Source organism: Echeneis naucrates, chromosome 22 (genome assembly GCF_900963305.1).
Source record: "Echeneis naucrates chromosome 22, fEcheNa1.1, whole genome shotgun sequence".
Lineage (NCBI taxonomy): Eukaryota > Metazoa > Chordata > Actinopteri > Carangiformes > Echeneidae > Echeneis > Echeneis naucrates.
In genome coordinates, this window is record NC_042532.1 from 11,903,576 (window position 1) to 11,926,261 (window position 22,686).

General features: G+C 41.0%; 3 protein-coding genes across 7 annotated transcripts; 2 read left to right on the forward strand and 1 right to left on the reverse strand.

The window, feature by feature from the left end:
• Positions 1 to 698: 698 nt before the first annotated feature.
• Positions 699 to 3,558, reverse strand: chmp3 (charged multivesicular body protein 3). 2 transcript variants are annotated; one of them, XM_029493811.1, is made up of 6 exons: positions 3,514 to 3,558; positions 2,953 to 3,013; positions 2,429 to 2,608; positions 2,153 to 2,274; positions 1,903 to 2,017; positions 699 to 1,744 (listed from the first exon to the last, which is right to left on the reverse strand). In XM_029493811.1, exons 1-6 carry the CDS (start codon positions 3,556 to 3,558, stop codon positions 1,605 to 1,607), a joined length of 663 nt encoding a protein of 220 aa, XP_029349671.1. In that variant the 3' UTR covers positions 699 to 1,604. The 2 variants fall into 2 exon arrangements, with proteins under 2 accessions (XP_029349671.1, XP_029349672.1); XM_029493812.1 differs by having other exon boundaries at positions 1,605 to 1,744; positions 2,153 to 2,245; positions 2,496 to 2,608.
• A 1,544-nt stretch (positions 3,559 to 5,102) lies between these two features.
• Positions 5,103 to 13,842, forward strand: hspa4l (heat shock protein 4 like). Of its 4 annotated transcripts, none has more exons than XM_029493605.1 (19): positions 5,103 to 5,370; positions 6,384 to 6,441; positions 6,598 to 6,738; positions 6,997 to 7,119; positions 7,203 to 7,302; positions 9,641 to 9,774; positions 9,860 to 10,104; positions 10,222 to 10,298; positions 10,384 to 10,535; positions 10,664 to 10,770; positions 10,969 to 11,099; positions 11,387 to 11,583; positions 11,883 to 11,957; positions 12,080 to 12,223; positions 12,462 to 12,587; positions 12,757 to 12,864; positions 12,989 to 13,108; positions 13,278 to 13,439; positions 13,524 to 13,842. In XM_029493605.1, exons 1-19 carry the CDS (start codon positions 5,264 to 5,266, stop codon positions 13,710 to 13,712), a joined length of 2,496 nt encoding a protein of 831 aa, XP_029349465.1. In that variant the 5' UTR covers positions 5,103 to 5,263; the 3' UTR covers positions 13,713 to 13,842. The 4 variants fall into 4 exon arrangements, with proteins under 4 accessions (XP_029349465.1, XP_029349466.1, XP_029349467.1 ...); XM_029493606.1 differs by having other exon boundaries at positions 12,083 to 12,223; XM_029493607.1 differs by lacking the exon at positions 11,883 to 11,957.
• Positions 13,843 to 15,092: 1,250 nt separating this feature from the next.
• On the forward strand, positions 15,093 to 20,501 carry plk4 (polo-like kinase 4 (Drosophila)). Its single transcript, XM_029493865.1, has 15 exons — positions 15,093 to 15,122; positions 15,932 to 16,027; positions 16,298 to 16,393; positions 16,605 to 16,719; positions 16,825 to 17,770; positions 17,844 to 17,938; positions 18,032 to 18,381; positions 18,463 to 18,567; positions 18,718 to 18,820; positions 18,908 to 19,057; positions 19,151 to 19,379; positions 19,467 to 19,569; positions 19,679 to 19,816; positions 19,906 to 20,012; positions 20,103 to 20,501. The coding sequence occupies exons 1-15, from the start codon at positions 15,093 to 15,095 to the stop codon at positions 20,212 to 20,214; spliced, it is 2,775 nt and encodes a 924-aa protein (XP_029349725.1). The 3' UTR covers positions 20,215 to 20,501.
• The last annotated feature ends 2,185 nt before the right edge of the window (positions 20,502 to 22,686 follow it).

Genomic DNA, 22,686 nt, shown 5'->3' on the forward strand with positions numbered 1-22,686 from the left:
CTGTCTTTCAGTGAATAGATTGCACCATATATATCCACGTTAATGTCACATTACATTGAGATTAAAATGTGAGATTCATTTTTGAACGTCAAGAGAAAACTGATTTCAAGTCTCCAGAACTGAGAATTTGCTTGATAATCTGATCACTAACCTGTGACCATCTGAACCTTCGAGCTACAGGACCTTTTCTGTGTCTGTGGCCTACATACAGGAGTCCGAGAACACTGGCAAGGTTCGGTTACAGCACAACAAAAGGCAGGGCTGTGGCTGGCCGAAATTTAATCCCACAAAGACAAAGTAATGGCTTCAAAGACAAGAGCAGCCCAAAGCGTACCAGCAAAAGGGTTCATATTTTTCTCCCTAATAAGGTGTAAGATGATGTGTAATGATACTCAAACCGTGTCACAGGGGCAGTATTTGATTTGGCTGATTGTGGTCACAGGACGACAGGATGAATTGATTTGACTCTTTACTGTCCACACAGTTTGGTTTGAGAGCTTTTATCTGAGACAGAGCTGTTTGTGCTCAGTGTTACATTGTCTCTGCAGTACAGTTTCTGACCCGCTGAGCGTGCCATTTCTTAAAAGCTTATTGCTGTTGAAAATAGACATTCACTCTATGTGCAATTTCAAAAACCAATATTTATAAGCCAAATGTAAAACATGTTGGTGAGATCAGCACTGAGAGCATCGACAGACATGAGGCATCTTTCTTCTTACCAAGTTTGTAATTCTTAAAAGTTTATTTTTTTTTTTTCCCCCTCAATTCACATAGAAAAGTATACACTCAACACCGCCACGATACATAGGTTCTGCACTAACCAACTCCTAAATTTACGTCTGCGTCCTCCTGCTGAAAAGGAACTCAATTCAAACATTTAACAAGCAGAAAGATAATGCAAAGAATGGTTTTGGGTCAGATGCGTGCATTTTTCTAATAAGTGTACACCACATATAGACACATTTGACTGTTCAGAAAATTTGTTATCAAAAGAGAAATCCACCCATCACCTCTAGTGTTTCATGTAATACAGGTTCAGCACTCGTTCACGGAACACCTCCTGCTTAGAAGGTGGATTCTTAGAGATTAGAGCTACTACTGAACTGTACTGTAATCTAGGATGTGGTTCAGGTGCAGGGTGACTTCCATCAACATCTTTTCAATCACTTGTTTTGGTCATAACAATCCAAGTACCCCCACCAAACCCACCATAATTTAGGAGAGGTGAAGATTATGATGAAACACTGTAGGCACAACAGGCTTTTCATACTTACATTATATACACTTCCTTAAACCTTCTGTTTGACTTTGGATTATAAAGCCTTTCCAAGGGTTATCCCCTGATAATAAAATACGTAAAGCAAAAACACCTTTTCCTCTGGCTAAGTAGATCAAACATTCTATAAAAAAACAAAAAAACAAAAAAACAAAACATCTGTAAAGACATTAAGTGTCATAGCACAAAGTTAACGCCAACTGATAACGTGAAATAATTATATTAATGTGAAGCAAAGAGGTTGCACAGCACTTTAAACCCTGCACCAGAATTTTCTGTCCTTTACTGCTTGAGCAAAGTGACTTTAACACCACAGTGGCAGGTCACCTTAGCTCCGCAGAGCTGCCAGTCTTGACTGCATTGCTTCAATGTCCTCTTCTGATTCATCCTCTGAAGCTGCAGTGGCCCCAACAGGCTCCATGTCAGGCAGAGCATCAACTACTTTGCTTGGTGCTTTGCCAAGGGCACCTAACAAACCAAAATTGATGATGAGAAATTTTATCGTATTTCCTATATCCAAAATAATTCAATCTGTTATTAGCAGCTCTCTGAAGTCTTAAATACCAAAACCTTATCATAAAAAAAAAAGAGAGTAACACTGTGCCATATTTCTATTGTTTCTTTACCTGCTGTGATCTCAAAGAGGATCTTGTCCACTTCCTCCTCTGCTGCTTCCTCCATCTCCTCTCCATCTTCCATGCTCTCAAACGTGTCTTCAAGCATTTCCTCAATAATGCCAGCCTGGAAAATAAATATGTGTACATGATGCCATTGCTTAATTCCTTTTTCATTGGAAAAAATAAAGCTAGATGGACTTCTGAGTCAGAGATGCTTTTCTCTCAATAACACCTAATGTTGGAAACCACTGCTGCAGACCTTCATCATCTCCTTGGATAGCTCCCTCATTGTGGCCTGGATCTCTGGGACTTTGATTAAGCTCTGCATGGCTTTCATGACTTCTGTGCTTTTCTGCAGAGCCCCGGCTACACGCAGTACAGCTAGAAACACACAAACACACTTCCTTCACTCGCGGTGCAGAAATGAACATTAAGATGGTGAATGTGCAAACAATTCTACCAATGAAAATGAAGTAGTTTAGATAAAATAACATAACATTTCCCAGATGCTGTGTCCCTGTGCTCCCAAACTCACCAAGCTGATTTTTCATGCTGAGTAAGACAGAGTTCATGTGGGCTTTGGAAGCGTATAGTTTAGTGACAGCTCGTTTTGACTGAATCATCTCCTTTGCAAGGACTACACATACATCCTTCTGGCCCTTTTTGGCAGCATCTTTGATGGATCTTTTAACTTTTTCTTCTTCCCTTTGAATATCTGAAAGAAAATTGAATGTCATCACTTAAAAGATTAAAATTACATAATTTACACCATTAGGTCATTTATTGTAGTCTGCAACTCTTCATTTAAAGTATTCAGTGGATTTATGTCACAGCTTTCCTCACAACAAGGACACTCTAAGTGTCCTTCTGTTGTTTTATTTCTATATATTACAATTAAAATTATCTATTGTTTCCTCCAATTGTTTTAAAGAGAGACTGATTTTGCAACTAAATGACCTTAGAACTGGAAAATGAATACAACCCTAACATTTATAAAACTTTTATTTATTTTGATATTTACAGCTGTTCTGATGGTGCTAAATTGTGACGGTATTTTACCTCGAATTTGTCTGTCGATCACTCTCATTTCCCTCCTGATTTTCTGAGACCACTCATTGATCTGAAACGACAAATTACGCTGTTAAAAGCTGCATTAATGTCATCTTCCAGCCACAATTTACATGTAACGTCCATCTCAACATATTCGGGACATTAGAACAAAACGATGTGTGAGCTTTTAGCAGCCAGCTAACAATGGCACGTCATGATGTCATCTCAACTAAATCAGGGTTTGTTTACAGTGACTGACAGTATACTTAGCTCTTAGCTCGTATGCTACCAGCTAGCTCTCGAATACACACACCAAAATAAGTAGTTAGATTAAACGTATAAACAAACACATATCATTAAACAGTATGGAAATAATGCAGGTTTACGTAACAATGTCTGCTCTTTTGTGTCTAACGAGACTGACGCGAGCTATTTAACTAGCAAAAAGTAGCAACAGTTTGAGCCACTTAAACTGACAGCCAACGTTAGCGTCAATAGCTAAAGGCTTCGTTGTTGTTTTTTTCTGACAGAACAAAAAGACAGCGATGGCCTTCAGCTGTCAGTACTCACCAGATCTTTGGGTGGTTTTTCCGGCGTTCTCCCGAAAAGCCCCATTTTAACTATCGAGTTAAAGGCCGAGCTAACCTGTCTGACTGAAATTAGCTCAGTGTGCTCAGCTAGCACTTCCTGCTGTCAGGCCCGTCAGGCTGAGTCCGAATATGAAGCTCCAGCCTCCTCTGCTGCTCAGTGAGGAAGCAAGTGAGCAAACACCATCCAACGCCCTCATCACATCATACTTTACATCATATGCATCTAAAAACTTTGATACAAGTAATGATGCTTCTTAAACAGCTAAGCTGTAATAAGGATTTCATATAGGTCTGGTCACACTGTGCTGTGGGTATTAACGACAAAAAATAAAGATGTAATTTGAGCAATTTATATTTTAAAATCGATTATTTTGAAAGAGAAAACTGTAGAAGACATTTTTTTCATTAATTTACCTCACAGTGGAATAATAATAATAATAATAATAATAATAATAATAATAATAATAATAATAATAATAAATCAATCAGACTTTACAATTATTTCCAAAGGCCAGACCTGGCCCTTGTCTGCTACATCTTATAGTAGGATTCAAATGTCCAAGTCAAAATAACTAATTTCAATCAGTCAAATTCAATACCATTATTCAGGTTTAGGGGTATTTCTCTCTAATATTATTTCTTTCTGATATAAACTCTAAATTACCTGCCAACATTTCATAGGGAAACATTGTACTTGTACTACAAACAAAACATCTGACCAATTTACCACGTTACAGTACTTTCTGTCACACTACCCCTCATTAAAACAAAAGTTACGAATATGATGAGTATTGGGGCAATAATATAATGCTTCTTGTCAGTATTTTGAAATAACAACATGTATGTACTTACTTAACATCCTGGATTGCGCAAATATTTATAGTTCTCGTATTTCTTGACGTTTTGAAATGTATTGAGGTGCAACTACTTTCACCAGTACTTTAAAACAAGGAACACGGTACAATTATAACTGTATTCTTTGGGCAAAGGCAACAAAAAAAAAAAAAAAAAAAAAAACACAAAAGAATAACTGTTAATTAGATATCAGACAAACCTAGTGTGTTTGATTTATATTCTATCTATAAATACTGACATGGTCCTTGTTAAATTAATATGTGGCTCACCATACATGGACACCTGCGTTACTTACCGAGGGACTTTTGTGTTTTTGAGCTTTTTCTCCCAAACTCTGCGCCCCTCCCTGCAGGCTTTATATATGGATGTGTATCTGTAAAGATTCATCAACAGATGGTACAGTAGTGCTCACATCAGTTAATCTGGACGGAGGGTTTTTACCTGACAGGTTAAACTGAGGGCAAACATCGTGTCCGCAGGCACTCGATGGCTCTGTGACTATTCACTGGTGTCCTTTCCTGGCGTTCTAGATTCTTCTGTTATCGATTGGTTGTCCCGCCAATCACGTCAGGACGGTGGATGTGACGCAGCCAATCAGAGGCTCGGGGGGCGGGCCCAGCGGTGCTCGGTGTGGGAGATCCGCTCTGCGGGATTACTCTGAATGAGCTGGCTATAAACAGTCCGACTTACATAACAGCGAGTAATTCACTTACAGCACCCTCAGCTAGCTCTGTTTTTTAAAGCAAGGGACACGCTGATCTACATTTATTTTGGAGCATACCGCCGCTGTATATACTCAGAGTTATATTTTTCTAGGTGTCAGGTGTCGGTCGTTGCGGATCAGAACTTGTGAAAGGTGAATTAAAGAGCGCATCATGTCAGTGGTCGGCATTGATGTGGGTTTCCAAAACTGCTACATCGCTGTGGCCAGGAGCGGCGGCATTGAAACCATTGCCAATGAATACAGTGACAGATGCACACCGTAAGTACAAATATTGACAGACGTGATGCTGTGTATTATGGTCTGGCTGATAGTTTGTTACGCAATGTTTGCGACTGGAGGAGCCCTGGCTGAGCGGTGACGGCACAGAGGCCGGGGATGAGGATGAGGATGATAATGAGGATGATGATAGTGGTGGAAATGATGAGGCCTGTAACTGCTGCTCTCTCTGGGTCAAAATGTCGCATGTACCCCTTCAGGCTTACGGACTGTTGACATGTCTCCTGACAACCAGCCCGGTGCTGCGCAGTGCGCCTCAAAGTTGGCCGTCATCAGCAACTTAAAGAAGGCTGTGTGGCATTTGAACATGTCACGGCGACAGTGTGTCTATTATGGCCTGAACAAAAGATCCATCCTTGCTGCCCTCAGGACAAGCCTAGAAATAACCGTGAATGGAATCCACCTTCATGCATCGTATTAATGAAGTTGTTTTATTTATAAAGGATGCGACGAATGAAGTCATTTAACAGCCCTGAGAAAATTTCTTTTGTTTGGGATCTTTTCATTAAATTATAATGCATGTTTTGCAGCAACCTGCAAAAAAGGATGAGCATTGCATCTTTAAGTGAGAAGGGATTATCGTGGCAAGGTGAAACTAGGGAGTGACTTTTCACTACCAGCCAATGTGAAATAGATCCGTCAACCCATGTAAACAGAACCATTCATCTTTGCCAGTAAACACAATTGATTTTGTTTGTCTGCTATGTAAGGAGTTAATGGGATAGCTTGGTGGATGGCTTTTTATGTTTTTATTCCTTGGACAAGATGAGCTAAATTTTGAAGGTGAACTATTCTGTCTCACTGCCCTAGTTTGTGGTTTCCAGACTCCCTTGTGTGTTTTGCTTGATTGAAATCTGCTGTTCATCATCACTTAACATGTGATACTGTCTGCAACAGTCCATCAATTACATTTCTGCTTCGTCTGCCATATCCATACACAGGAATATTGATGTTTCTGCCTCCCTAATTTGCTGATGTGTTTGTCTTTCATGAAGGGCTTGTGTATCTCTGGCCCCCAAAAACCGCATGATTGGAAATGCCGCCAAGAGTCAAGTAAGATCATTCATTTGTCGGCATTCAACATTTTGTTTTATTACCGTAATCAAAGCCACATTGCACATTCAAACGACAAGAAGCACTGTCAGTGTCCGTCATTCGCACAGTTTGCTTAACTTGTATAAGTCTTAATGAAGTGTATTCTTATTACAGGTTATAACAAACTACAAAAATACAGTTCATGGTTTCAAGAAGTTCCATGGCAGAGCATTTGATGACCCATTTGTCCAAGCAGAAAAGCCCAAACTGCCTTATGGCTTACATAAGCTGGCCAATGGAAACACTGGAATTAAGGTAAAACACTGCACAGTCTTATAGCATGTTGTTTTGCTGCTTTCCGTTTTTCCCCCTGACCCTGACCGTTTACTGCTGTCATTGCACACCTTTGTTCTTTTAATTCAGCCATGACAGTGGGAAGGATTCGTGTGTTTTTTGAAGGTTTTCGCTGTTGCTGTAATTCATATCTAAACATCTCATTAGCTTTATGCTCAATTTTCTTTACCCTCTGTCTTTTAAATAACCTTGAAGGTTTTAACTGTATCATGCTTACAGGTACGTTATTTGGATGAGGATACAGTGTTCACAGTTGAGCAGATCACCGGCATGCTGCTCACCAAACTGAAGGAGACGTCAGAGAGTGCCCTGAAGAAGCCCGTAGTGGACTGTGTCATCTCTGTGAGTGATGGAAGGCAAAAGCTCATCAATGTCATCCGCCAAGTCACTTCATGAAACATGTTTATCTGTGCTATGTCTTACAGGTCCCAAGTTTCTTCACAGATGCAGAGAGACGATCAGTGTTTGATGCAACTCAAATTGCAGGACTGAACTGTTTGCGGCTAATTAATGATACAACTGCAGGTCAGTGCTCTCTGTTAAGTTAATAGTGGCCTTTCTGGTGTTTTTGATTAACAAACGCAGGTTTTAAAGTACTCCGACGAGTGTCGTTGGACTGCGATTTAAAAAAAAAAAACAAACAAACCTGTTGATGCGGGATATTGTTGGAGCAGTCAATTGAGTTCACCTATCAGTAGAATGAGACTAACGAAGCTTTCCCTCTCAACCAAACTAACATCACAAGCCAAACAGCAGGGGTGGACAGTAACGAAGTAAATTTACTTGAGTATCTGTACTTTCCTTGAATATTATTTGAATGAATATGGCCATGATGTATAATCCTCATCCTGCCTGGATTATTTCTCCATAACGATCAGCTCATTCTACATTAAACATCGTGGCCGTATCATTGCCTGGAACACGCACACCTCTTGCATTCAGATGAGCACGCATTAGCTTGTAACCAGTGCTTGGATGTCTTCTGTGAACATAATTTAAACACGGTCCAACTCATCATTCACAGCTGAATACAGGTCTGTCTTTCGGCTGTGTTGTTGTGTCTGAAGTGGTGGAGTACTTCTAAATTTGTGGCCAATATCTTTGTTGGAAAGTGCGGAAATAACAGCAACAACTTAAATACCCTCCAGGACCCTCCTGTGTCCCTCTCTCTGTTTCCTGACTGCAGCTGGAGCCCTCTCCTCGCTGTATCCTCCTTTCTGATGATATTTGTGTCATGTTTTGTGTCGAGCTTTAATACAAGCGAGGCTAATGGACGTTAGCATTAGAGCTGGCCAGTTAGCTTACATTACAAGCTAACTGCGCTGTTTCTTACCTTGCTCTGCGTTTCATGAAGCACTGCAGCAGGACCATGAAATAATTATATATGTTTTTACATTTAATGAACTGGTATATTAATTTCTGTCCCTTTTTCCTCCATAAATAAGTCATCTCAGTGGGTAAATCGTTCTGTTTTTTACTGGTCCATATTCTCTGGTCTGATCTGGTCTCGTCTCGGTCCCATCTAGTCCGGTCCGGTCTCTGGAGGGGTGCCTCACCGGTCTAGTCTGGTCTGGTCCGGTCCGGTCTTGGTCCAGGGGGGGGTGCTGTATCTTTCATTAGCCCAGTCCATTACTCGTAACCAATTAACCTCTAATCATCATCTAATCTTTCTAGTGATTGGATGATGAAAGGTTTACAAACACAAGATAGGCTCAGCAATAGGAGTCTATATTAAAATGTATGTTGATACCTGAGGCACATGAGATATTGTTCTAAAACAGCTGGTTAATATCCTCACAGCTCCACGTTAGGGGATCCGATCCGGTCCATGTGTTCAACTACTCCGCCTCTCCTCTTCTGTGTGTGCGAAATTAGCCAAGACTGCTAGTTACCATGGTTTCCAGCATCAACGAGACTTAGCTTTAAAGCTAGCTACACTAGCATAAGCTGAGCTAGCTAAAGTGCGGCGCATCTTTAACTGAAGGTATTTTGAGCTATAAACATGTCTGTAGCCGAATCGCATCAGTGTATTGAATAATGATAATAAAACTACTTTCCTGTATTTCCTGAGGTATTTTTTTTATGTTTTTACTGAATTGATTTTTTAAGCAAATACTTTTGCACTTTTAGTAAAGTCATTTTATCATTTTGACAAAGTTACCTTTACTTGTATTGAAGTAATATTTGACAAGGAGTATCTGTACTTTTACTGAAGTAGTGAAGTTGGTACTCTGTCCACACCAGCCAATCAGAAGTAGGGGGTGTGGTCTGTGGTCTGTTGAGATCCAGCAGCAGGTGATGCTGCATTCTAAACAACTTGGGAAAAAATGAGCTCTAAGTTGTCAAACTTGGGAATTACTGCTTCCAGAATAAACATAAATGGCTGCTGCAAATATTTTAGCGTCCAGAAAACGATGGCAATATGCCAAACTTATTTTTTCTCCTCCAATTTATCTTGTTGCGTGAACGCTATATCGGAAGTCGGAAATATCTGAGTTGTAAAATAGATTTCCAGGTTCCGAGGGTTGTGAACGCAGCATCCAAGCCGGTTTAGGGTTTTTTTCATCAAAGTCACTGTTGGAGTTGATGGAGAGTTTATGAAGCCAGGGGAAGACGTCCTAACAGACAAAGGACTTAAAATAAGTGGCGCTGGGCGTTGATAGAAGAGAGGGACTTTTGAGTATTTATTTCATATTTAGAATAAGAATGAAATAGATTAAATAGATTTAAATAGATTTTTTCTTACTTTAAGCCCTGTGAACGACATCAACCTTGATTTGGGTCATATCTTACTACTAAAATAAGCAGGTTCACTGTTTGTTTGGTCCCCACATTTTACTTAAAAGCTCTCTCTTACAAACAGTGGCTTTGGCCTATGGGATCTACAAACAGGACCTCCCAACTCCAGAAGAGCGGCCTAGAAATGTGGTATTTGTGGACATGGGACATTCATCATTCCAGGTCTCAATCACAGCCTTCAACAAAGGCAAACTCAAGGTTAGAATTTGATCTATTTTCTTTTAATCTATACTCACCACATGTAACTTTAACATCTGAGCTCAGTGTCCATCTGGTCTGCCAGGTCCTTTCCACGGCGTTCGACCTTTATCTCGGTGGGCGCAATTTTGACGAAGCTTTGGTAGATTACTTCTGCGAGGAGTTTAAGGGCAAGTACAAGCTGAATGTGAGAGACAACCCAAGAGCTCTGCTCCGCTTGCACCAGGAGTGTGAGAAATTGAAGAAGCTCATGAGTGCCAACTCTTCCGACCTGCCTCTTAACATAGAGTGCTTCATGAACGACATAGATGTTTCCAGCAGGATGAACAGGTACAAATGTCTTCACTTCTTTTCTCTGCAATGATTGTATCACAACTATGCAATTTACTTTTTCATTACCGATATTACTAACATTGTAATTGTTTCATGTTCCTTCCACTCTGCAAGGGGCCAGTTTGAAGACATGTGTGCTCAATATCTGATGAGAGTAGAAATGCCACTCAAAGTAGCCCTTGAACAATCAAGTATGTCACTGAACTTGGGTTGAAGTAACTCTCACTAATATTTAAACAAAGAGTAGTCTAAATCTTGTGTCTTTTTTTGTGGCAGAGCTAAGCAGGGATGATATCTATGCAGTGGAAGTAGTTGGGGGAGCCACGAGAATCCCAGCTATCAAAGAGAGGATTGCCAAGTTTTTCTGCAAAGACATCAGCACCACACTCAACGCAGATGAAGCTGTAGCAAGAGGCTGTGCACTTCAGGTATAATTTTTCTTGGACACTGATAATGTGCACTGATGCATTGTACAAATATCCTGCGCTTTCACAACATCTAATGCTGTATGTGTGCCTTCGGTTGTGTGCTGTGCATGCTTGTTGTATGGGTGTAGTGTGCAATTTTGTCTCCAGCATTTAAGGTGCGTGAATTCTCCATCACTGATGTGGTTCCCTTTCCCATTACTCTTCGCTGGAAATCACCAACAGAGGATGGATTGGGGTAAAGATGTTTTACTCTCTTTAGTGAGCCATATACACAAAAAGCACATAATATTTCTCTGTAGCTATCCCTGCACATAGTAAATCAAACTAGGTCAGCCATTTTGAAGATACAGTAAGTGCTGACTGTGTTCACTTTTTGCTGCCCAACCTTATTTTTACATTTGCTGTTTTTTTTTTGTTTGTTTGTTTTTTGCAGAGAATGTGAGGTGTTCAGTAAGAATCATGCTGCTCCTTTTTCTAAAGTAATCACCTTCCACAAGAAGGAACCATTTGACCTTGAAGCCTTTTACAGTCCTCAAGACCTCCCATACCCAGACCACAGGATAGGTACCTGGTTCCCATTTTGTTCTCTGCCAGTGACCCACTCATTAGTCCTCCTTAACTTCTGCCCTCATACAGGCAGATCCACACATCTTCGGATATAAAACTATGAAGATGCATAATTCTTGCGAGCTACACAAATCTACAGCTAGAGAGACAGCTGATGTTTGTGCTCTGAGTATGAAATGAAATGAGTCAGGGTTTCCCATAGATGTTAGGTTATCTGTTTGTAATTTGTCATTACCAGCCAGACCTTCCACAAACCTCTCATTTTTGTTCTCATCCATCACCAGGATATTTTTCAGTACAAAATGTGGTTCCCCAGCAAGATGGGGACAGCTCCAAAGTGAAGGTCAAAGTGCGAGTCAACATTCATGGCATATTCAGCGTGTCCAGCGCCTCCCTGATTGAAAAGCAAAAAGGAGAGGGGGAGGACATGCAAATTGAGTCTGAGCCAGTGGTGCAGAATGAAAACAGAGCAGAGGATCAGGTAAGGTGATTTTTTGCTACAGTTGATATTGTGATAGTAAAATCTCACTGTGAGTGTCATGGTCTCTTGGCAGCAGGAAAATATTCCCTTCTACAACTTCACATCTAATCATTTGCAGTGTTTTATTGCCTCTTTTTTAAGTCTTACATATATATAGAGAAGAGGATAATGACTTGACATCTGTCTTGTGTACATTAACTACTGCTTTTTAGAATATAATTAAAATATCAAATACTTTTTTTTTTATTTACGTGTATTCTGGAATGAGTAAAAGTAGCTGAACGTGTATTGTGCCTCAGACCAGAATGCAGGTTGATCAGGAAGGCCATAGCCAGGGGGACCAGCAGATCGAGGAAAACAGTTCCTGCAGTAAGGTCAGATGGTCTTGAATTTTAGGGATAGGCCTCTATTTTCAGTATCTTGTGTTGATAGTACTAATGCAGTCAAAATAAGGACACATGTGAACTGATTACCCTGCTTTTATTTCCAAATCCAGGAGTGTGCCTCTGGAGAAAAGCTGGACACAGCAGCAGGGGCAAGCAAGCCTAAAGTCAAGGTGAAGAGTATTGATCTGCCCATCCTGGCAAACAATATTCGACAGCTCGACAGGGATGTCCTTAACAACTTTATGGAGTATGAGGTGAGTGCTCTCGACAGGCTTTAGAAAAGCTGAGTCAAATGCATGGTCAAATGGAAACACTGATTACTTGAGCTCCACTGGATAGAGCGGATTAAAACTTAATATGTATTTGATAAATGATGATGTGGTCTATGATTGCTTATGATAATAATCTGTGTTTGGTGGATATATTTGCTATATATTGCTATAAGTGGTACCCTATCTTATATTTTTACCATTTGTGTGTTTTTACTCACAGCGTCAGATGATCATACAGGACAAACTTGTGAAAGAGTTGAATGATGCTAAAAATGCTGTGGAGGAGTATGTATATGATCTGCGAGACAAACTGTCTGGGATCTATGAAAAGTATATCACGGAGGAGGTGAGAGGTTCTTTCTTGCATACATTTGTAATAATAGTCACCCAGATGTAGGAAAAGCTTCTGTATGAAAGAAAAATTAGCCCTTTTTATATACCCTTAAGATAAAACAAGATCATTTTTTTTATTCGTCTGCAATTTGATATTACTTATGTTTGTCCCTTACGAACAGGAAAGTAACCGGTTGACACTGATGCTGGAGGACACAGAGAACTGGCTGTACGAGGATGGAGAGGACCAACCTAAACAAGTCTATGAGGAGAAGCTAGATGCCCTCAAGGTTGGTTTTTATTAGTTCTAAGGAAATTTCAGATTTCAATTTCAAGTTTAAAAAGCATTTCAAATTTTGAAATTTGAAAGTGATAATAACAATCAACATCAATATAAACTGTATTGTTTTTCAGAGGCTGGGTCAACCCATTCAGGATCGGCACAGAGAATATGCAGACAGGCCAAGGGCTTTTGAGGAACTAGGAAAGAAACTGCAAATCTACATGAAGTTTGTTGATTCCTATAAACAGAAGGTAATATAGGCTGTGTGAGTGTCTAAATGTTTGTGTCATACAAAGATTTTTGTGACACTTAATGTAATCCTTTTGTACTGAGAGGAAAGTTAATTGATGATTAACATTAATGTAATTAACAAAGTAGATGCTTCAAAAAACTATTTTCTCATCACATATTTTCTCTCAGGATGAACGATACCTGCATTTGAGTGCAGAGGAAATGAGCACTGTGGAGAAGTGTGTCAATGAAAGCATGAACTGGATGAACAGCAAGATGAATGCACAGAGTAAACTGGCATTAACTCAAGACCCCATTGTTAAAGTAGCTGAAATCATTGCCAAAATACAGGTATTTGCATGGCAAATTGGATTCTAATTTTGTCTTCAGTTAGTGATGATGAGCTCTACTAACTCTACACTTATTGCTCACCAGGAACTGGATAATGTATGTAACCCAGTGATCAACAGGCCAAAGCCCACTGTGGAGGAGGCCTCTGAGGCGGATGACCAAAACAATGGAGCTCATAATGGCCCATCAGCCAAACAGGGAGCAGAAGGGAAGGGTGATGCAAAGGGAAGCCAGCAGACAAAGCCTGGCTCGAAGGAGATGGAGGTGGACTGAAATCGGTGTCTGAGAAGCAATCTCTACAACCATCAGAGCGTTTACCATCGCTGACCATTTAGACAGTAGAAGCATCAGTACCTGGGACCATTTTTCAAACCTGACCAGCCACTTTTTTAGTGCATTTGTTTTTTTCTTTTCTGTGCCCACCATTGGACTTTTGAGGTTTTTTTTTTTTTTTTTTGTTTCTACCCTTTCAATCCTACGAGTGACAAAGATGTGCTTTATTCTCTCAAAGGTTTGACGTACTTAATAAATGAATGAATAATGCAATAGATTAGACTCCAATTCTGATGTGAAACTGTTTTCCTGTACCACGGCAAGGTACGCTTTGTGTTTGCATTCACTGTGTCTCTTAACTGTCAAGTACCAACGTTAACTCCTCTCACTCATATGAGAAATATTACATGCTGTTAAAACAGTTACTATTGCAAAACTATTAGTTTGTGTGCAGTAACACAAATTATCTATATTTGTATTCAATGACTATGAAATGATGTCCATGTTTAAAAACTGTAAATACTATTTTAGTAAATTAAAACAGCCAGCATGTACATAAAGGAACCAATCCTCAGTGTTAATAATGACCATGCTTGATACACCAAATCTCTTTAGTAAGTGATTGGTTGCTTATTTCCTCTTTGTTTTCTTGCTTCTTTCCCCATATTTCAGTCATGAGATTTAAAAATGGCAAAAATAAAAACAAATGTCTTTCAGACAAAATTTCTTTGCTCTGAAATTATTATGGTTTTCAGCAGCTGGATGGGAAAGAAAGTGTCCTAGTCTGTACTGTACCAGAAGCTTTAGTCCTGTGTTCAATATGGGTAGTAAGTAGAATTCATGTACTGATATTCGCAAATAAGTCTAAATAAATCCTGATGCCTTGTTGCCTACAAAACTATAATTGTGAAGGAATTCAGTTAAGCAAAGAAGAACTAAAGGTCATGACTTCAGGCATAACTTGTGGGTAATTTTTTGGAGAGATGAATCTTGAAAGCACAATATATATGATAAATAAATATTAAAAAATAACTAACTGCAAACGACAACAGATGAAATATGCGCTGAAATCAGCAGAATATGAAATAATAAAATATATTTTAAACAGTTTATAATAATCCACACGAACACTGTGACGGGAAACCTTAAAGGGGGCGTGGCAAAGCCTCACTGTTGTCAAATGACGTAGCCGGAATCACGTAAGCGGGGAGTAACGGGCGCATATATTCAAAATGGAAGAAATGGCAAAGTTTTGGAGGGCAGCACGAAAACAACATTTATTTGGCCTCTCCTGAGAACTTCTGCACCGACTATCGATGCACTCCGTCGGCAGAACATTGTGAAACACCTGCATGCGGCCGGGAGGCGACAACAGACATAATGAGTGTTTCCATCGGAGATAAAATCGAGGTGAGCCTCTTTTGTTTGGCTAACGCCCACATGCTAACTCCTCACTAGCTAACCGCGGCGCTTGGAGTCAGCTCAAGCGGAGAAACTGGCTGGTTAGAAATGGTTTTCGTTGCTGCGTAATAACTCGCATACATAATAAAGTTCGAACTGTGTCGAATATTTCTTTGAAATCTGCCAAGTTTTTAAAGTTTGTTTAATACTGTGTCGGATGCTACTGACGCCATTTAAACATCCGATAACGTTAGAGTTAGATTGATTGACGTTTCACGATGCTGGTTATTGGATGTTTCTTGGAACATTTACCAGCTTTGGCATTAATATTCTCTCTCTGTATATGTGTATATATGTGTGTGTGTGTAACCTTACCTGACACACACAGTTGTGGCCCCTGCTTGGTAACAGCATGCTGCCTGGAGACGGCAGCGGGAGGACAGCCGGGATAATTGAAGGCTTTGGTAGGCCAGATGACAGCGTCAGGTGTTGGTGGCTTGTTTGGCAGTTAACGTTTGTTGTGGGAGGACTTTTCCTGTGTGGGGTTGTTAGGGGCCCGATCGTCTGTTGCATTGTTCAGGCATCAGGCCGCAGACGAGGGAAGACGATGTTTGATAAATGTATCCACAGTTTCTTCCAAAACCTGAGCATGGATGAGGAGGAAAGTTTGTCTTTAACTCAGGGGCTCACCATCGAGGTATTATGCTTTTTAAAGATCCTGTCTTCAATGGCATTAAGCAGAATTGGAAATGTAACTCAATTTATTGTTAATTTTGTGTATTAATACATTCTCAATGTTTATTCTGTTTCACGTGTAGGATTTTAAGGTCCTCACCCTCCTTGGAAAAGGCTCCTTTGCATGTGTTTACCGGGCAAAGTCAGTGAAGACAGGTCTGGACGTTGCCATAAAAACGGTAAGAATCACTCACTTGGTTAATGATAACATATAATTATAACATACTTGTAACGTGGACACTTAATCACGATGGACTGGCAGTTGAAGTGTGAAGTGGAACTGTTGGATTATTAGACCTTATGCTGCCTCCCTTTAAAGGAGCCCTGATTAGTTTTTTTGTGTGTGGGTGACAGATTGACTATTAGTCTACCTCACAGGGGCATGGGACCACATGACAGTTTGATTGTAGGGGTGGCAGGTGTATAATTATCCCTGTTCCCTTCTGCAGATTGACAAAAAAGCAATGCATAAGGCTGGTATGGTCCAGCGTGTGACAAACGAGGTGGAGATTCACTGCCGATTGAAACATCCCTCAATACTTGAGGTAACATTTGAGCATGTTTATTGTTTTGATGACTAAGTATTGCACGTTGCACAGTGATTATAGTCACTCTTCATATTGTGCTGGTACCATCTTATTAATAATAAGATTAATTATTAGTATGGCTTTGATGATCAACCAGGAGAAGAAACTCTTAGTCTGCTGAGATATTACTGTGTAATATATTTTGTCTTACCTCATGTCTTTATTGAAGCTGTACAACTACTTTGAGGACAGCAACTATGTGTACTTAGTGCTGGAGATGTGTCACAATGGAGAGATGAGTCGGTACCTTAAAGAGAGAAAGATGCCTTTCTCTGAGGATGAAGGTCAGGCAGAACAAATTTACTTCATTCACGAATGATGTAGCAGTAAATTGTTTACAATTTGTGAAAACTGCCTGTCTTTAATTTTTATTTATTTTTGTTCTACAGCAAGACATTTCATGCATCAAATAGTGAAAGGAATGCTATATTTACACACTCATGGCATCTTGCATCGAGATCTGACCCTGTCCAACCTTTTGCTTACCAACACCATGAACATTAAGATAGCAGACTTTGGCCTGGCAACCCAGCTCAAGCTCCCAAATGAAAAGCACTTCACCATGTGTGGAACACCTAATTACATCTCTCCAGAGGTGGCCACTCGCAGCGCTCATGGTCTGGAATCAGATGTCTGGTCACTGGGGTGCATGTTCTATGCCTTTCTGATGGGGCACCCTCCATTTGACACAGACACAGTCAAGCACACTTTGTCTAAAGTGGTTCTTGGGGAATATAAGATGCCAAGTCATGTATCTCTAGAGGCTCAGGACCTGATCAATCAGCTGCTGCAGAAGGACCCTGCCCAACGGCCCAGCCTCTCTGCAGTTCTGGACCACCCGTTCATGACCCAGAGCCTGCTGGTCAAGACCAGGGAGCTGGGTCTGGGGGACGAAGGATCCATAGACAGCGGGATCGCTACTATCTCCACAGCTTGCACATCCTCCACTTCAGCCAGCAGCAGCTCTCGCCTCCAGAGGAGAACCAGGCACATGATTGGCTCTGCCCTGCCTAATCGCATGACACCCATTCCGAATCTTCCACGCCAGCCCAACAACGCCTGTTATGAGGATGACACATTTTACAGGGAAGGCAGGAGCAGGGATGCTCATGGTGGAGAGAGTGGACAGCCTCACTCCCGTTTCTTAAGGAGGGCTCACTCTTCAGATCGGTCCAGCTCTTGTGCTTCAGGTAACGGGTCAAATGAGTTGGACAGATGCCACTCTGAAGAAACTCTAACTGGTGTAGGAAGACCAGTCTTCTCTATGCCCTCCACCCAACATCCTTTCTCAGACAACGGAAGGCTCCCATCTCCTCCAGTCAAGCAGTCAGCAAAGTAAGTTGTTCATCTATTTATACATAATTTGTTACAGATAACATGAGACTGACAGATTCCTTCTGTTTTTCAGTTCTGGATGTTTGTTATCTGCACAGATGGCACATACACCAAACCTTCAATATCAAGTCAGTCAGGAGTCAGTCAAGAATTGGCTCCATAATGATGGTAAACTTGATATTTTGAACATTCTGATTGTCTGTACATTTGGTAACACAGTTGCTAATGCAAATCTATATGCATATATTTTGTCCTTCTCAGGTTCTGGACAGAGGCCTGCAGACAGCAGCACACACAGCAACAACAGCGGCAGCTTCCACAGCAGCAGGGCACCTCTAGGAGTTCACAATTCCTGGACAGACAAGCCCATGAGCCAGAGTGTGAATCCTTACTACAACCAGCACCACCTGCAACACCAGCTTCCCTCCAACTTTGACTCGTACAGGGAGAATTCACCTGGGACAGAGTCCCAGCCTCCTCACAGCAGAGAGTTAAAGCTCCCTTCAGCCAAACCCAGCACAGAAAAGCAGAAGAAAACACTTAGAGATGTGGTCCCCCCTCTCTGCGCATCCAGACTGAAGCCCATCAGACAGAAGACCAAAAATGCTGTTGTAAGATACAGCTCATGTTTTTGATCATGTGTTCAGTGTCAATGAGCAGCTCAGATTAAATTTCATGTGTCTTTCACACAGGTGAGCATCCTGGACAGTGGTGACGTGTGTATGGAGCTGTTAAAATGCAACAGTGGTCAAGAGAGAGTGAAAGAAGTTCTTCAGATTTCCTGTGATGGTTCAATGGTGAGCTATCTTAGTTTGTTCATTGAAGGGTTTTTTTACATGAAACTGGGAGGGGCTCTTTTAAAATGATACAACACTATTTTTTTGGCACAACTCTATCTGTAGTTAAAAAAAAGTCTAAGTCTAAAACGGTATCATCATTTTCTGCAGGTGACAATATATGAGCCTAACAAAGGAAAGGGGTTTCCTGTGCTGGACTGTCCCCCTGCTCCTCCAGAGGACATTCTCATTTGCAGCTATGAGGACCTTCCAGGTATTTAATGGATGTCTCACCCAATAAAATCAATTGGTGAAAAATCTGTCAGAATCTGAATGGTCTGGGTTTTTTTTTCTGGCTTAGAAAAATACTGGAAGAAATACCAATACGCTTCCAAGTTTGTGCAACTGGTGAAATCCAAGACTCCGAAAGTGACTCTTTACACCAAGTTTGCAAAGGTCATGCTAATGGAGAACTCTCCCAACGCAGATTTGGAGGTTTGCTTTTATGACGGTGAGTTAATGTATGTGTTGGATCATGTGATTGTGGTGATGGGAAAGATGAGCTGAGTTAATGTATGATGTGCCATAAACATTTTGTTTGTAGGAGCAAAGACCCATAAGACTTCGGAGCTGGTGCGTGTGGTGGAGAAGAGTGGGAAGTCGTACACAGTGAAGGGCGAGGTGGGGCTGAGCGGTCTGAGCCCAGAGAGTCGGCTGTACGTGGAGTTGTCTGATGAAGGTCACAGCATGTGTCTGTCACTAGAGGCCGCCATCACAGCAGAGGAGCAGCTCAGCAGCAGGAACATCCCCTTCTTCCCCATCACTATCGGCAGGTGGGAGGAAAATTCGTGCACAGTGATTACCAGATTTCCCTCTTCTTGTGAGATAGGTCTTTATTTTATACACTTTGGTTTCTTCAGGAGACCTGCCAACCCGGAGTCTGCATTCACATCGTCCCTGCCCAACAATCCGGTGCCTTCTGATGCCGCTTCACCCCCCCAACCTCCACAGATCGCTCCTTCAGTAGGTGTCCACATTTTTCGCTGCAGGACGAATGAACAGATGGATTAGAGGATATGACAGTTTTGCAGATTTTGTATCTGAGTGCTTATTGTTTTATTTGCATTTTCAGATGATCTCCTACGATGGATCTGATTTCACCACTGCCAGTGTGAGCAAGAAAAGCTCCCCAGTGCGGCAGGAGCTGGTGCAAAGCTCCGGAAAAGTGGTCAAGTCAATATTTGTGCCCAATGTGGGATGGGCATCCCAGGTAATTGGCCAATAAAGGAACCCAACGTTACTTAATCTGCAAATGAATCATCTTGGTGATTTTAAGAGCGGATGTTTTTGTGTCCGTAGCTGACGAGTGGAGAGGTGTGGGTGCAGTTTAATGATGGCTCACAGCTGGTGGTTCAGGCGGGGGTTTCGTGCATTACCTACACGTCTCCAGAGGGGAAGATCACCAGGTATGAAACATGTTGGGAACGTCTTCTGTCACCTCAGCTGACAATGTGGCAGCTCCAGCTGAAACCCTCAAATGTCTGCTGTCTTCTCAGGTATAAGGAGAATGAAAAGTTGCCAGGGCACGTCAAGGAGAAGCTTCACTGTCTCTCAACCATCCTTGGATTGTTGGCAAACCCATCAGCGCATTACCTACAACCTCAGTAACACGTTGATTGTAAAAACAGAAAACATCCCAGCTGAACATTGACAGTAGCCTTAGAAACCTTTACATCGTCTAGTTGTCTTATGTATATATGTTTGTTTTTTTTACATGTACAGAAGATTATGAAAAGATATATTTTTATTTTATTACAAAACCACTTTGTACAGTCAGTGGGCCTATTTGGGAAAGTGTATACACGTCTGTCTTTTTTACTGTCTCCAATCCTATGAAATGTTTGATCCATAAAAGCTGAAACAATAAACCCCTGGAGGCTGGGCGGAGAGTTGCAGCACTTTGTTTTCCAGTCTTATCTTTGCACTTCATTGTCTTTTTTTTTAAAGAAATTAAAGTGTTTGGAGTTTAATTTATGGTTTGATAGTATAGAAAGTATAAATAATATCAGAGTAACTTAGTTTATGTGGAAAATATCAGGAAATGCGGTTTAACTTGACAAGATGAGTCATGATAGTTAAAGAAATAACTGGTCAATAATTTCCTCACTGACTGGTTTGAAAAAGAAAAAAAAAAAAGCCAAACTGAATAAAATAGCCAGATTAGATTTCATGTTTGTTTCGCCCTGTTTGTTTGGCCATTTATTTAAAAAAGATCACAAAATTTTGGATTCCTCTCAGTTACAGAACTGATACAAAACAACATACCGTACGGATGTAAGCCGAGGCATATATACACGTTCTGTACAAGACATTCAGATGGAAGCTGGGAGGAGTATGACACTCTGCTGCAGAAATGATCAAAGATAAGATTAACCATTTATTTCTCAGTTAGAAGCACAATTAGGAACACGAGATAGGACACAGTACAATGGTGTACACAAATGTCAGCCTTTCTAAACCAAACACAACACACCCTCAGCTGTGCCCCCATTTCTTGAGTTAAAATCTTGAACGGGGCAAAGGATGTAGATGTTTCCTCTGAACTCGCGGCTGTGCCTCAACATTTTGGATGAATCAGTGCTTCTGAACTGAGTCCAGATAGAAGCTGCACATCACAATGTGACATGTCAAATGAAAACAAGCTTCCGTAATGCCACTGGCTTCTTTTGTCCCAGAGAGATGCTGGTGAGATGGCTGCAATGACACTTGAAGATCACAAGTGACAGGAAAATCAGTTCTCTCAGACACTGATGGGAAGTAATAAAAGCCAGGGGGAGTCTTTTCGGGCAAGAGGAGACAAAGAGGCGGCAGCAGCAGCGAGGTCAGAGGAATGCAACAATCTGTACGCGCTGCAGGTTGGCGCTTGTTCCCACTAGATGCTAGAGGGAGACAACCATCAACCACAAGCTCCTCAGTCCCTTTGACAACCACTTCCTGCATTTTACTGTTCTTCTAGGAAATGTACACATTGTTCAATAACATCACGTGCCTTCATTTCATTTATATAAAACACTTTCCCCCCCATAAAATCTCAATAAAATAAAGTAGCTCTTAGTAGATGTAAGGACAGATATTAACAAAATCTAAGTAAAAAAATCTCACAGTGAACACTGGGAACAAGAGCTGGACCTCCTCCCACCACTAACCCTCCAAATGATTTGAACTCGTCACACTAATACAGCAGCTGGGACAAAAGGAAGGTCAGGGAACGGAGCTTGAAGCAAATGATCCAAGTGGACTGAGGGATTCATTAAATTGCATTTTGTTTCAAGTGCAATTAGATTGAGGCAATAAAGCGAATACCTTGAAGTGGTAGCAGAATAACACCCGTCTTTAAGCGGGTCTTCACACAGACATTTTCAGCATCATTTTAACGGGTTTTCTAACGAATTCAATAAAAAGTGACAGAAGCCCCAACTCTTCTAATAAACAGTACGTTATTAAGTAGGCTTCATCTGAGTGGCTACCCTGACATTACAGATAAAAACCACTGAAGACACGTGAAGTCTGGTTAAGGAGACTGCTAAACCAGGAAGTGATGTGAGAAATCTCATAAGATCCCACTGGAATTCAGACGAAATCATGGAATCATCCACAAAACACAAAAAGGAATGTGATCCTTGTCTTCCTGAACTGGAGTGACTCAAACTGGGACTCGGAACAAGGATGTGGTTTGTTTGTTGAACACCTAATATCTGGGATCGGACGTACACCGAAACACTCAAAGACCTCCAAACATGAATGTGACAACAATCCCAAAGACAAACAAAAGACAAAACTAAAACTTGGTCATTGGTGATAATGAAGATTACCTTTTTTGTCTTTTTAGCCTTTGAAAACTAAATTTACGGAGGATGTCCTTCCTACACTGACAGTAAATGTGATTGCACTGTGAAATGTAAGTGGCTTACCTCTTTGTTCAGTTCTAACAAAGCCCAAACTATCTTGTCATACATGTTCAGACTCAGTTGGATGGCCGCAGTCACCACCAGTCAGGATCTGTAGAGTAGTGTTCAAACACTGGTCACCTCTCCTACCCCACCTGCTGCAGAAGAGTTAGTGATGTTGACCAGAGCACAA

Excerpts from the sequence above, each read along its gene's own strand:
- chmp3 (XM_029493811.1), bottom strand. The coding sequence starts at position 3,558 with ATGGGGCTTTTCGGGAGAACGCCGGAAAAACCACCCAAAGATCTG. Across the intron at positions 2,018-2,152 it reads TATCCAAGGAGATGATGAAG|GCTGGCATTATTGAGGAAAT; the intron begins GTCTGCAGCAGT and ends TTTATTTTCCAG. Across the intron at positions 1,745-1,902 it reads CCTCTTTGAGATCACAGCAG|GTGCCCTTGGCAAAGCACCA; the intron begins GTAAAGAAACAA and ends TTGGTTTGTTAG.
- hspa4l (XM_029493605.1), top strand. The coding sequence starts at position 5,264 with ATGTCAGTGGTCGGCATTGATGTGGGTTTCCAAAACTGCTACATCGCT. Across the intron at positions 7,120-7,202 it reads TAGTGGACTGTGTCATCTCT|GTCCCAAGTTTCTTCACAGA; the intron begins GTGAGTGATGGA and ends TATGTCTTACAG. Across the intron at positions 10,105-10,221 it reads GTTTCCAGCAGGATGAACAG|GGGCCAGTTTGAAGACATGT; the intron begins GTACAAATGTCT and ends CCACTCTGCAAG.
- plk4 (XM_029493865.1), top strand. The coding sequence starts at position 15,093 with ATGAGTGTTTCCATCGGAGATAAAATCGAG. Across the intron at positions 17,939-18,031 it reads GAATTGGCTCCATAATGATG|GTTCTGGACAGAGGCCTGCA; the intron begins GTAAACTTGATA and ends TGTCCTTCTCAG. Across the intron at positions 19,058-19,150 it reads GGAGGTTTGCTTTTATGACG|GAGCAAAGACCCATAAGACT; the intron begins GTGAGTTAATGT and ends TTTTGTTTGTAG.